Here is a 15,778-nt window from a genome sequence, read left to right as displayed (position 1 = left end):
GCTAATTACCCAGGTCACCATGATGTGCGCATACGCGCATGTCAAAATTTTGAAATGCTCAAATCGACATCCTAATGGGTTTTCTTGAAGTTTCAGACAATTCTAAGCGTTTCAAAAAAATTCCGCGCGTGTGCGTCAGTCTGCACATTTTCACGCGCACAGCGTGTAAGCAACATGAAAATACACTTTTTTCAACTGATTTGGATTCCTGATACATCCAGTGACAGTATCCATTGATTTCCGATCGATTTTGACCAATAACAAAGCACTGCACTTGGGTCAAAGTTAACCCTAACTTACCTGGGCTATTTTGTGAGCTTAAAGTCCGGGGGGGGGGGGGGGGCATGATGGCCCCCCCTAATGATCTCGGCCGCGATTCGCGAGTTCGTTACAAAAATTGGGACACACGTCACTCATGATGCAATCTATAGAGCTGTGTTGTTAAATTTCAATAAATCGCTTTATTTTATTTTATATGAATTATGTTAATTTATGCATAAAATTAGAATTTGGCTGGAAATCATTAAATAAAGCCCCCAAAGCAACCCTGTTTTTATTGCATATTACAAAAGCATATGAATTGTAAATAACATAATTTTCAAGTATCAATATTTCGAGGAAAACTCTATGACGTCATCATATCGTCATCTGAAATCAAAAAGTGGAATAAATTTTTTGAGGTACTGTTTCTCACATTTATTTGCTGGTATCTCGGTAGATTCAGCTCAATATTATCCCAAATTGAGATATGTTGTATTTGAACATTTGTCTTTCAAGTCCATGTCATTGTTTTGCAATTTGATGACATCATCATACTGGAAATTGTGATTAAGGCAAAGGCTCAAAATCAGCCTAGTTTACGTGTTATGTCTATGGGAGGTGATTTTTTTTTTACAACCATGCATTGACTTAGATAACGTTCTAGCACCTATACCTCAGCTGATTTTGCTCCATTTCCTCTGAAACTTAAGTATGTCGTAGCTGAGACAATAAGCTGCAGTAATCATGCATTTTATTATTTTTAATCTCCTCATCAGGTTGACAATTTTCCAGCTTGAAAGTGAAAATGAGAATCGAATGTGGACGAAAATGATTCCCGATTTATCTTTCACATATAACCTTACGTTCCACATACTTTCTCGTCGAGTCGTAAAGCAGAGAGGTTAAAGACACTGTCTTTTGCGCCAGAAACGTAAGGTTGCACACGTGCAGGTTCGAACCTCACAAGATGACAAAACAAAATACCTCAGTCTACTCTTTTACTTTTTTTTTTCAATGAAGTAATTCCACTTTCGTCCATATAGAAACCACATTCTAATGTAAACGCATCCATACACACACACACACACACACACACAATATCCCTTTGTTTTGTGTTGGAGACTACATTGTACATTGCTTTGACTGCTGCAAAATTTTGCATAGAGTTTGTCAAACTGATCATATTATATAATGACGAGATGAGACATAGCCCTCTTGGTTATGCAAATAATGGTCAAAGTTCACATTTGAAAATACAAATGTTAAAGTGAAGGTGACTCTTAAGAGTTTATCGCCACGTTTGATTTCTGGTTTGTTTGTTTTTTTCATTTTGAAGACATTGGTAAATATTCATTGACATAGCCTGTCTAATCGACTTACTTGCACACGCCGACACACGCATGAAATTTCCACTTGGTTGCATGACAGAAACAATTTGATCTGAATTATGTAGGACTGTATAAAGATCTGGACTTCACGAATGTATCTCAATATAACTTCAAGTCGCTATTTTACATCTTTTTCGTTGTCGATCACCCGTGACCGATATCTGATGACCCCAGCGTATCACCTAACTCGTCTTCAGTGACGAGTTTCATATCTCGTTACTACTTGTTTCTTCAGTTTGAATTTTGTGTAAAAAGAGTTTCAAGTTTGTCAAGTTTTATTATTTGCAACCATTAGGGTCATGGGTTGCCAATGTGAAGCTGCTGCTGGTCACACAATGACAAGTGAAGAGTTCTCCAAAAATACCCCTGGATGAAAGATGCGACCTGGGTGAAGTTTCCAGTGAGCTCTACCATGGTATCTCCCCCAACTTATCCTGGTCACAAGGCGCCATAACGCTGTACTACATATAGTTTGTTTCAACTGCGTTTGCAACCAGTGATTTGTGGTCATGCATGCGTTTTCCATAGGAAGTAAATTCCTCTTTTATTCAAAAATGCTTTCAGCTGATGGACTTTTTATTTCCACAAAATTCAGAGATGAATGTTCTATCTTCAAAAGTTACAATTGGAGTTGTAGAAATCACAGTGTTACATGAAGCGAAAGCAGAGTCAGAGGTATGCTTTGTACATGTACTTTGCGATTGTGATACACACAATGTACCTGCATGATACATTTGTAGCCCCAGACTCATAGCTCTTGTGTGTATGTGAGCTGTTTGTGCTGCCCTGGCGAGTACGTGAGATGCAACCTAGACCTGGTTCAACTTTGCCACCAAGCTATGCTAATATGCATCTGACACAGGGCTGGCCGGGAGGCACTTGCATATTGGCAGTACCCCAAATTGTGTGACATGGCCACATGTTTGTGTCTGTTTACGGTGAATAAAATGTACATATGGTCATAATATTTCAGCATGTGTTGTGAAATTTGGAACCATTTGCCAGAATGAGGCGATTAATCATTATGAGGGATCATTTCAAGGACATGTATGTGACAGTCTTTTTGCCGCCAGCAGAATGGAGTTTACTCAAATTTTAGCCAAACTGCAAAGTTTGTTCATGTTTACAATATCTGGTGGAACATAAATTTTGCAGGATACATGTATAACTATCATGTGTAGCACCCATCAGATAGTGTTCTCGAATAATCTGGATGATAGGAATGAACATCAAGCATTTCAGTACAGTACATGTATGTCTTCATAATACTGGTTTAGTGTTTTGTTCACTGTTGGAAGCTATTGCACAAGATAGTGCCCAAAATGTTGGCTGTGTGGGTGGACATAATACTTGTATATGAGTAAACCTTACAATTTATTTCATTAATTGCTTAAAATAAACCTAAGGATACTTGTCCTCTTGCATCCTTCAAAAAACACAATGCACACATGTTCACACAATCACTCATACATACATACACACACACACACACAACTAAAAACTAGAAATACCCATTGCCATACATCGGAAATATATCCCCCCAAATTGCTAAACTAAACAGGTAAAGATAGTACAGTATTCATGTACCATGATGGACCTGCACAAACACACACACACACACACACACACACACACACACACACACACACACACACAAATACTACATAACCAAAAGAAAGAAAAAATCTGAAATGTGTGACCAGTAGTGCATACAACTCATCAACTTACAATGTAAATATGACTCGTGTGCTTTAAAAGACAAAACACTTCAAAACAACAGGAGTCTAAATTTGACCATACGCCCGAGGAAAATACGGCAACAAACATTGTATGTCACAAAACGTCATCTGTATGGCCCGCACACAAGAGAACCATCAAAATGTGACTTTTATCCTATGAAAGGGGGAACACTGGGAGGAGCATTACAGGGGAATCTCATTACAACAAGATTGGATACGAGGAGAATCCGCTTATAACGAGATAAATCGTACGGTCACAAATTAAACTTTGCGTGTTAGCCTATAGGGATTTGAGTTTCCGGTTATTAAAAGATAATTTTCAGGCCTAATAACAAAGGGGAAAAACCCCCCACAAATTTGTGCGGATGTAACGATTAAAATTTTTTTTTTTAAAAACTGAACTAAACAGTGGGCAAATCATGTAGGCCTACTGTTTTCAAACCAGAAAAAGGTGCATTCTCTGTGTAATTGTTGCATGCAAGCAGAGACTAACATCTGTCAGTGCCAAACAGAACAAAATCAGGGAGCACTACGCGCTGCAAGTTCATAAAGTCTCTTTCCGAGGGTCATAATAGAAGAGCATTGGAATATTCAGATGGTACATGTATAGCCTTTGCTAAAGAATAGGCCTAAATGTTATCACAAATGCTACAATTTGAATTAGTGTTCTCTAATGGCTAAAACGAAAAAAAAAAAAAAAGGGTGCACATGTATTTATGTATCCGAAATGTTAAGGTAACCTTTCCAAAGATATGTAAAGGGAGTATCTAACTGTGAGCAGCGAATGTTTGTGAATGTTTGTGAATGTAGCCCCATTTACATATCTTTGATTACAAGAAAAACATTGAATTAGATGTCAAAATTAAAATACGATGTCATATGCTAAAATTTGAATTAACTCTAAACTAATGTCTAATCTAAATACTATGTCAGTCGATTTTGCAATCAACAGTTACCAGGTACTAGTTTTTGTTTTCATGAACAGCATGCATCCGTCAATTTCGTTGGGTAAAACATTCACACCGTGTGAATGTTTTACCCAACGAAATTGGCAAAGCACGCATTCAACCTGATGCGTTGCAACAAGCTGGAAGCACAATTGCCCTCTGGCAGTAAAAGTCATCTGGGTATAAATAAATCATGTTGCGTGCATCGCACTGTGCAGTAATAGCGAGAGAAAAATAGGATGTTGGGCATGGCTTCCCTGAAGGAAATTAAAAAATAGTTATACTAGTGTATTTACTATATTTGTTATATTCATTATTACATATTATATTTATATGAGTATAAGTTGTAATGTAAACTTTCACCATAATACGCAATTTATATCAATAATTTGTCATAGAATGAAAGGTTAAATTCGGACTTTAGTCACAGCTTTCATCCATGCAAGTTATGCTAAATGCAGTGTTGCTAGCGTGATGACCTTCACTAAAACATTCGGTAACAAGCATTGAGAAAAATATATGTATGTTTTATACCGGTAATTGTAATTATCGCGAGAATGCTCTTGCATTTTCCAGTCACATTTCCTGTTTTTCCGTTCATCAACATGACATAGTCATAATAGTCAATGCATGTAACCCAATTTTAACATAGCATGTTTGTATAAAGTGTACTATCCACAAGTTGGATACAACGAGAATCCGGATGTAACGAGAAAAATCACCCAGAACCAATGATCTTGTTATAATGGGATTCCCCTGCCACAAAAAATCGGGATCTAAATTTCACCATGGTGCAGGTCCATTGGTAAAAGCAAGAAAAAGGAATGTGGATGGCAGAGAACACACATGGTGGCAACTTTTGACCAAATAGAAGGTGAAACATCAGGAGGGGCAAAACCAAAACTATTACAGTGTACAGGTTTATGATTTGAAGATGATTCACCTCTGTACAAAAATGGAACAAAATCTGTCAAATGAGGCCAGTAGAGTGCAAACAAGGAGAACCTAAAAAAATCAACAATTTTGTGTGTAAAGATGGTACAAGTGAGGGCACTACCACCAGGTGTAGGCAGTCAGATTTTTTATTAATACACTTCCATAATACACTGAAGGATGAAATCCGTCACAGAACATAGCCAGTACAAATTTGATGCCGTGGTGGCAGTGGCAGCATAGTATACTGCTTAAGCCAAAGTACCCTCTAGTCCATGTTCTGGGGGATAATGTACCTTTACACTGCATTAGAAAAACATTTATGACAAAGTTGGACATTAACAAATTTGCTGTACAAACTTGTACAATGCAGTTGTACATTGAATTACCCCAAAACATACACTGTGATATGAAAGTCTTGTCATTTCAAAACACACGATTCCTACACAAAATATGAGAATTACTGCGTACATTTATGTTGCTACCTTAATTACATGATACCGAGTAACACAGAAGTAGAGGGACGCAATACATTCTGTACACATTTTATTTCACAGCATGTTATCGTACATTATTTTACAAACTGCAGAACTTCAACACACGTACATGTACTTGCAGTTAAAAAATTACAGGTGTCCAAAGATTCTCCCTGACTCTGATTTACATTTGCAGAATTTCAGAGTTCTAAATCTGATGTTTCTCCAACTCACTTCTGCTTTCACGTGAGAGACACTGGTGACCAGGCGTGTTTAACGCATTTTACAATGGATCAGGTTACTCTAAATTAAAAGAATAAAATGACCGATGTGAAACATACACAGGCAAACTCTACATCCATGTTTATGGACATGAGAATGAATGTACAAGTGTGGTGACCTTTATCACTTTCTGTGTTTGTAGGCCTATGCACAGATGTTTACTTGTGAGTCTGGAATGAATTATATTGTAGTACATGCAGTGTATACTACTAATAGACCAATTCGGCCAGGCAGCAAAATCCGCCATTACTGCAGTGTCCCATGCATGCACTCGTATGGCGAATGCATGATATGTACAATATACGAAATTGTGTACCGGCTCGCACTGGCCACAATATATATCATGCATTCAGCGTACGCGTGCGCAACTGGGACACTGCAGTTAGTGGCGGGTGTTATGCAAGTCGGAGCAGTCTCTGTATACTGGTATACAACTGTACACGTCACCTTCCGAAACACATATATGGGATATACACAAGACTATGGAATCTGCCTTGGCCATCCCGCTTCCCTTGGGAAGTAAATCCGTCAAGTTTTTTTGGTGGTTGGGTTGCGGCCTTGCAGGTCACCCTGGGGGAGGCCCGAATAGTTTGTTAAAATTACTGCGATACCTCATAGTTGATACTCGCAAGCCAGTAGGGACTACCTGGTACATATTTCTATCTGTTTCGGTGACTGTATTTTATTATTATTATTTTTTTATATATATATTCATTTTTGTTCTGTTTCCCTTGTTCTGTTTCAAGTACATTCATAACCATTTTGTACATATGTCATCTATTCTTCCAACGGATTTTTTCTAATTGCCATTTTTGTACCTACAGTGATGACTCTTAAACACAGAAGAACTTTTTGAATGGGAACATAGAATTGTGTGGAATAGAAAAAAAAAGATTTACTAGGAATAAGCTAAAGTTGATTTTTAAAAGGCCTTTTGCAAGAAAACTCTTGATATACATCACTCATACAGTTAGATCAACACAGATGATAGTTTGATTTTCTTGCCTTGTAGCTTTACTCACTCTCAGCAGCACATGGCCTTCCAAGAAAACAATCGTGAGTGTACGCGCAATATTCAGTCTTCGTGTGTACAGGTACATTCAAAGCTGCAACTGCCTGCAATCATTGGCCTGCATAGTTTAAATTGAGGCATGCCGGCATGTCTGGAGACTTGCGTTCAAGTAAATGCGTTGTGTGCTTTTCGAGTGATCGATTACATTTTGCAGCATACAATGTAGTTTGACTTGGGCAATGCAAATTTAATGATTATTCTTTAAAACCGTCCTCAGATATTGATCAACTTTACAATAGTCAATAAGTCGACTTAGACATATTGACTTGTAGTGAGGAATACCTCATATATGCCTATGAACAAAAATTGAAACTTTCTAGTTTCATCACCTTGGCCAATTATTTGACATGTGCACAGTCAACTTTATATATGGAGCTCACTGTAGTAGTAACTTTTGCCTTCTTTTGCTCGCAAGCTTTAAAACTTACATAAGAGTGGGTACATGTAAGATAGTGCATTACATAGCTCCATAACTCTTCGTGATAAGTAAGCTCTTTAAAATCTAGTGCTCATGACTAATGCTACACATTGCTCCAAACATTTCCTTGGGGAAACCTGTGAGGGGGTTGTCTTTCAGCAGTGTATCAAAGAGGTCAGTTGTGTGCGCTCATCCAGTAATCATGTTTGCATACTCTACCTAACAAGTAAACATTGGCCAAAAAGTTGTGACACGACAGGTACCTTCTACATTCTCATTCAATAATGAATATTGACATCAATTGCTTATTACAAGCCACTAATACCTACAATCTGCAACAGACAGCACATTGTAAAAAGGACAGCCTTTAATGTCAAATAGAGTGTTTTTGGTTATTGTCAGCAATTACCCTAAGTCTTTGTTGAAAAAAATCAGGTAACGTTGGTGGCAAGCATACGATCTATGAAGCTCTTTCATCTTCCATCACATGACAAGTACATAGGAATGGGACCAGGACAATAATCCTTAAACGGGCATTCCACACGAATTAAATAATGTTACATCATGTAGTACATAAATTGACAGTGCTATGTAGGACCCTACAGATTCATGGAATTTTTGCATAAATCAATACTCTGAAAAAACCCTAAACATAATACCCTGCACAAGGATGATGTAGTATAGTAGATTTTATAGTACTTTGACCAAATCTAAATTTTCTCGGTTACGGTACCAGTAACTTGTAGATTCTCCCGTTTGACAGGTCACATGCAATTCTGTTTACTGCCTACGTGTCCTGCAAGTATAAAAATTTCCTTGATGTCAGTGAATTTTTTTTTTTTTGAAAAAAAAAAACATTTCTGCAGGGCACAATGTGGGACAAAGAAATTAAGAATTCAGGGGACAAATTTGTTGCTCAACTACTGAGACGATACTTCAAAATCGGAAGTATGACTGCATTCTGAGGCCCTTCTGAGTGCAGTAATACCACAACATATCTGTGAGAGCAATTCATTTTCAAGGCAGACAAATGAGAAGGCATCGTGTCAAAAATTTCAAGAAGTGATCTGTAATATTAAAGGGAATGTAAACCCCACAAACAATGAGGATTGAGTAAAAGCAGTAACATTAGTAGAGCACATCAGTGAAAGTTTGAGGAAAATCGGGCAATCGATGCAAAAGTTATGAATTTTTAAAGTTTTGGAGTTGGAACTGCTGGGTAAGGAGACTACTAGAGGTTATGACGTATGAGTGGACTACAATGTAAAGAAAATATAAAGGGAAATCAGTAAAAATTCATTTTTCATGAAAATTACACATTCCATCAACTTGATACTGACATATGTGAGAGGTAGCATTTATTCCCCCTGCTTTCTGAAAGTGGTTAGTCAAGAGCTCTTTCATTTTGGTAGAAAAAGGAATTTTTGTGAAATTCCTTTTATATTTTCTTTATATTGTTGTCCACTAATACGTCATAACCTCTAGTAGTCTCCTCATCCAGTGGTCCCAACACCAAAACATTACAAAATTCATAACTTTTGCATTGATAGTCTGATTTTTCTCAAATTTTCACTGATGTGTTCTACTAATGCTAATGCTTTTACTCAATCCACATTGCTCTTTGGGTTTGCCTTCCCTTTAAGTGTTTGGGGGATGCACAATAGCTATGGACTATCTCAAAGTTCTCCAGGTGAAGTAATATTTTTTGTAAAATTTAAAGTTGTAAAATATGCAACCTTTTTTTAGTTTATCACATATATTTGTGTGCTTCAGGATTTTTTTTCTTCTCCATGACACAGCTTGTTACAGCATACTGCTCGAACATTGCTTGATCGTGAACCCACAAAATTGTAAACTAATGGATACAGGTACAATAGTGTGGTTATTATGTCCTGAGAGTAGAGCCCATAACCACAAACATGGCTGTATAGGTCTGGTGGAGAATGTTGCCCGTTTGGCAACAAAATGCAGTTGCTACAATTTTTTTCCTACTCGACTGCATGCAAAAAAATTCATGGCTTCCACAGCTTCAGCAGTCCATCCTCACTGTAGGTTGCAATCAAGTTGTTGTGTGGGTGAAGCACTATCCCGATCACATCCTTTTCATGGACCTGGAGGAGACAAATGTGGTCGAGAACAACTTTCATAGATTGTTTAGAATACTTTCTTGGATAATATATGAAGGTCTCCTCATTCACTCAAAGCAATATCAGTGTGGGGAGCACAGAGCAGATTTTCCTATCAGCTTACAGTTGACAAGATGAGTTAACACTAAAAAGATTGCCTGGGCTATTTTGATGCCTAGCAAGACTGGGGGGGGGGGGGGGGGGCTCAATCAGCCAAGATTTTGGCCGTTGACCACGTGATAGCAAGGAAAATTGGCACGCGCATCACTCACAAGGTAATCTACAAAACTGAATAGGTAATTATTCCTCAATTATTCAAATTTACTATGAATAAATTAATTATGCTAATTTATGCATGAAATAAAAAAAGAATTGGCTGTAAATCTGTAAATAAAAGTCCAAAACTGCTAATATTTGGTCTAGGTACTCTTTTTAGGATTCTTATTGAATGTACATTAAAAGAATGGCAATATAGAAAAATTTTTCTTATGTATTTTATTGTTTTTAAACTTTCTTATGTATTTTGTTATCAACTTTTTTTTTTTTTTCATTGGAAATCACCGGCAACACTACTCCGATCGTAAACAACATGAAATTAATTGATTTTAATCAGTAAAAGTAAAAATATCAATACATTTATGAAATTTTGGCTAGAAACAGAATTTGCATTGGACTTGTACATGAAATCATGTTTTTGAGCAATTTTGGGTCTGACATGCACTTACAAAATATTGTGTAACTTCAGAACCGCATACCTGGGCGTCGCGATTTGGTCTCAAAAGTTGTGCAAGACTTAAAAGAAAACAGTCATGAAACGTCGCGGCGCGAGATTTTTACGTTACAGATTTATCATGAAAAATGTCAGGGGGAGGCTCATCTTAACCCCCCCCCCAGTCTTTTTAGGATTAAGTTTACTCAAAAGAAAGTGGCTATAGGTTGCCCCAAGTAAAAGGGCAGGCACACTTTCGATACCCTGAATGTGTCCCATTGAAAGCTTGCTAAAGTTTTTTTTTCTCTTCAGTGAATTATTCAAAGGCATGAAGCAGTATTAAAGAAAGGATGCATTCACATCCAGCGCTTTTTACAGTAATGAAAATTAACTGTGTTTTCTAAAATAAGACCTGCACGTTAGGAGGGGGCAGGTTGCAATTAATGCAAAACATACAGAGTGGACTGCCGTTATGGCAAAGTTCTCTGGCCACCAGCTTCTTTTGTTACATTGAAATTTCATTATAACCGAACAAATAAAGTACATAAAGATAAACTAGTATGGCTGGTAAATTTTGGGCCTGAATTTTTACTTCATTGTAACCGGAATTTTGTTATAACTGTGTTCTTTATAACGGGAATGCACTGTAAATTACACATACAACTAATTTTGCGCACATATGAAGTCAATGTCTACAGAATATCACTCTGATAGGATAATTCGGAACTGAGATTCAAAAGGTTCATTTTACTGGGTCTCTCAAGTAGCAAGATCATGATCACACAATGGACGAGGTTCCATAGCATCACCTTCAGTGACACTCGCCCACCTATGTGTGCGCCCGAGGGGCAAAATCAATAACACCACATCATGCTGCAGACAATATGTATGCACTGTAATTTGTACAAATTACCAGTACGCTACAGTCTGACTCCTGTGTATATCTGTTGCGATCTGCATGATATTCTCGTCATTCTGGTCTGCTATTTAGTTCTAATTTTCAATGTAGAGAATTGATAAATAATTTCCAGCACCGTTATAGTTGGCACCATTCTTGTTTTTGTTTTTCCTTTTCATTTGGATATATGCATCTAGGTATAGATCTAGATGTCTATTCTGACTAGTGAAGATCCCATATCAAAAATGAAGATGGATAAGACAGCCCCATTTGTCTTGTGTTGAGCGCTGTTGTAATTGGTTGCTACTTTCATTCTCGACATTTTGCTTTTCTTATTCTAGATTTAGAGAATGTAGAGATGTAAATAATTTCTAGTTGGAACGGGTCTGTGTACAATCACCCTTTAGCCTGTGTTTTCACTGGGATCACTGGTATTTTATTTTTGAGTCATAACCTTGTCAGTTGATGGCCACTGATGTACTTTTGTATCCATGTATATATCTCATCACATTCAACCGAATTACATCACAATCACAGGAAACAAGCTGCGATCACTCAGCAAGAGTGATTGTTTTGAGCCACATGTAAAAAAAGTTGACGTCGATATGACTTTTTTGCCATCAACAAGGACTCCCCATCTATTCGTGCAGCCATGAGCAACACAATTGTTTACCATTATACTTGAAACTTTCAAGTCAATATCTAGCACCACTGCTTTCCTGCTTTGCAAGATCTGGTGTTAGTGACCATGCAGCTTCTATCTATAAATAAATCTAGCGAGCAGTACTCATACCAGGTAGCCGCCTGCCTGGCTGGCCTGATAAATTGCATGTGATGGGGCATGGGACATAACGTAAATCAGCCAATTTCTGAGGGATTCTACTCACGGTGAGGGTTCGCTCAAGTTTGCCAGTTGAGGTTGAGAAGCAGTAGAGCACCAGATCCTCCCCCACGCAGTAGATCCACTCACCCCTTGGGGACAGGCAGCAACAAGTGAAGTCTCCACCCTCACGCTTACCAGAGCTGAAGCTCCTTACAATCTGGCAGTTTTGGTAGAGTTGGTATACATCATAAAAAAAAAAAAAAAAAGAAAAAAAAAAAAAGGGAGAAACACTACAATTTAACATGATTAACTCAATTCTGCTTATCAAAGTAAAACTGTGGCATCACAATATAGAAAAATTTGTTGAATGCTGCTGACTAAGCTGTATGATGGTGTTCAAATGCATGCTAAAATACTACAGCAGGCATATGTTTTAAGAGTTATGATGTATAAACATGTATCACCATGCTAATGAACTATTTACACAATGGATTTGTAAAAGTTTTGTCTATGGAAAAAAAAAATAAGATCACTCACAAATTTCACTTTTTATAAGTACTTATCTGTTTTTTTCAACCTTAATCTTACGAAGCTTCATATTTACACATTAACAACAAAAAGAAACTCTGGTAGTATTTAAGTAAAGGCTTGTCCAAAGCTAGGCGTGGCTGCTGGTGCAAGTGTTGAACATGAAACAAAAAAGAATTATCACTGAATATGGTAAATGCCCCTAACAAAATCTGAGGGAGTTGGTTCAATCCACAAGATTTTGTATGCTTTTTATAGGAAAAAAAAAGCTGTTCCCATGGCAACAGATCATTCAAGATTGACAAAAGATGTTTTACTAATTAAAAATTTTATTGGTCACATTTACCAAATTTTAGGTCAAATACTCAAAAACTAAGGAAGTTTAGAGAATTCACAACATTTTTATATGATTTTAATTCAAAAATGCTGTTACCACAGCAACACATTGTTCATCATGGACAAAAGATGAAGTTTGCAAATCTACATACTGTGGCAGTCACGTATGCCATGTGCTAAAAAAAACTGCACGAGATGGCTCAATCCACAATATTTTGTATTTTAAAGATTTAAGATAAAATGTAAAAACTGGCCCAAAATTTGACAGAGCGGTCAACGGACCACCCAGCCACCAGACCTCAAGAGTGATTCCCATATATTAACAAACACACTATTTCTTATAACACAGACTAATTCTGGTTTTAAACAATATTCTTTTGGGGGGTTCTGGGGCCCTTGTTTTAAGTACTCTCAAGTCCATATTTTCGCACAATTAATTTTTTGTGCTGAGCGGCTCAAAAACATATTCGCAGGTTCTGGAATTTGTGCTGCACGATTGACAATCCATTCAAAATGTGCAGAAAAAATTGTGAAGATATTTTCACAGGTTTTAATAATAATAACAATAGAGAGACTTTTATAAATCATTTATATTATCATTCTACCTAAAAAGATACTCATGGTGCTGAAGAACAGAGTACATAATGTATCACATTACAAAAGTATCACAGAAGATAATAAGAACAATAAACAAACAAACAATACACGTACACATATACATACAGGTAAACAATTGTCAATTTAAATTAAAAAGGTAGGTCTTGAGGTTTTTTTTTAAACCGTCAACAGAAGATGTTTGTCAAAGAGATTTTGGCAGGCTATTCCAAGTTTTGGGCCCACGTATGAAAAAGCACGATCCCCCAACTATGCTTGATTCGAGGTACCTGTAATTTTTGCGAGTTTGATGAACGGAGATTTCGTGGTGGTCGGTGAAGATGAAGAGTATTTTGAAAGTAGGCAGGGGAAAGTTTGTGCAATGTACGGCAAACAAGAAGAAGAATCTTTGAAATTAATACGTTTTTCTACAGGGAGCCAGTGTAGGGACTGAAGTATTGGGGTAGTATGCATAGTTTTCTTTGTGAAAGTAAGTAATCTTGCGGCACAATGCTGAAGACGTTGCAGTTTACTGAGTTCTTTTTGTGGAAGGCTGCAAAACAGAGATTGTAGAAATCTAGACGAGACGAAATAAGAGCACGCATCAGTTTTTCTGCTGCTGATCTAGTTAAATATCTCCGAATTGAGCCCAGGTTACGCAAATGAAATCTTACAGATTGGGATACATACGAAATCTGGTCCTTGAATGTCAGATTTGCATTAAAAAGAATAACACCAAGATTACGAACTTTGTTTGAAGGCTTGATATTATTATTGTCAATTAGAATTCGCACTAGCGAAAAGTACCATAAAAATTTGTTTACATTATACAATTTGTTACCCTAGTGATTATGTACTGAGTTTGGTGACAAATTTGACCATGTGTTTTCAAGAAGAAGAAAATGTTTTAGTCCTCTCCCCTCCCCCCGCATGAGGTTTTCAAGAAGACAATAAAAATGTAAAAAGTTTATGCATAATGCATGTCGCATGCCAGATATTGCACGCAAGACAATGAGTGATTGCAATAGCCCACTCGAGTTTTCGGCTCAGGTGAGCTAAAATCTCATAGTACCCCTGAATGCTTGCAACTATAATGCAGAACTACAATGCAGGATTCATTGACAAACATTCCCACTACAGGTTGGCTTTTGTTACCTGCCCTTGCATGTTCATAATAACCACGGTGTTGCTACGGTTACAGACGACAAACTGCTCTGAATTCTTTGGGTTTGGCAAGACACAGTTGACAGTGATGTCAGAAGCAGATGACCCTCCCAAGGATTTGAAGGTATTCATACATTCAGTTGTCTTGATATTCCAAACCTGTCGTGGAAGAAAAGAAAAAAACCAAGGTAATTGCCTAGTGATATCCCGCCTACATATTGCAGTTTGTGATGTCTTTTTTCATGTAAGTTCATTGACCTTTGACCTTGTTCGACCTAACCAATTTTCAAACTTGACCAGCATCTTTAGGTGATGTTTTGCCTATGGTGTGAGTTTTTTGGTTATAGCTCAAAGCAGTGGACATTTATTACGAGCACACAATATACATTGGTTATCAGGAAAGTTCATTGACATTTTGAACATCGACCCTTTCAGAATTCACCAATATTCAAACGTGACCAGCATCTTTAGGTGATGTACCTATGGTGTGAATTTGGTGGCCATAGCTCAGAAGTGTGGAATGTTATTGAGACTTTACCAAAATACTATAGCCCGAATTCACGAAGGTGGTACAAATGAAACCATGGTTTAAACCATGGACAAAAACCATGGAGCGCCAAGTGTCGCACGGAATATTTCGTTACGAAATTGGTCATTTCGTCGACAAAATGACCGTTTCGTTAATGAAATGATCATTTCGTGGACGAAATGTTCATTTAGTTACAAAATGTTGTCATTTCTTTACAAATAATCATTTCATCGACGAAATGACTGATTTCGTATCGAAATATTCCATGCGACACTTGGCGCTCCATGGTTTTTGTCCATGGTTTAAACCATGGTTTCATTTGTACCCCCTTCGTGAATTCGGGCCTATGAGTTTAGAGCTCATCAGGTAAAGTTCATTGACCCTTTGACATTGTCGGAATTCACCAATATTTGTATCTGACTGGCATCTTTAGGTGATGTACTTGTAGTGTAAATTTGGTGGTCTTAGCTCAAAGCTGTGGAAATTTAATGAGAGTACACCACAATACTATGTGTGCAGTGCTTATCAGGTAAAGTTTATCAACCATTTGACCTT

General features: G+C 37.3%; 1 protein-coding gene across 1 annotated transcript in view; it reads right to left on the bottom strand.

The window, feature by feature from the left end:
* Positions 1-9,130: 9,130 nt before the first annotated feature.
* Positions 9,131-15,778, bottom strand: part of LOC140234708 (WD40 repeat-containing protein SMU1) — a 74,098-nt gene continuing 67,450 nt past the window's right edge. Inside the window, exons 9-11 of the mRNA XM_072314742.1 lie at positions 14,686-14,853; positions 12,137-12,289; positions 9,131-9,627 (exon numbers count right to left, since the gene is read on the bottom strand). Coding sequence (XP_072170843.1) covers positions 9,529-9,627; positions 12,137-12,289; positions 14,686-14,853 — 420 coding nt within the window. The 3' untranslated portion in view covers positions 9,131-9,528. The remainder of the gene's footprint in view (positions 9,628-12,136; positions 12,290-14,685; positions 14,854-15,778) is intronic.

Source organism: Diadema setosum, chromosome 11 (genome assembly GCF_964275005.1).
Source record: "Diadema setosum chromosome 11, eeDiaSeto1, whole genome shotgun sequence".
Taxonomy (NCBI): Eukaryota; Metazoa; Echinodermata; class Echinoidea; order Diadematoida; family Diadematidae; genus Diadema; species Diadema setosum.
This window is presented reverse-complemented; position numbering and strand designations above follow the sequence as displayed.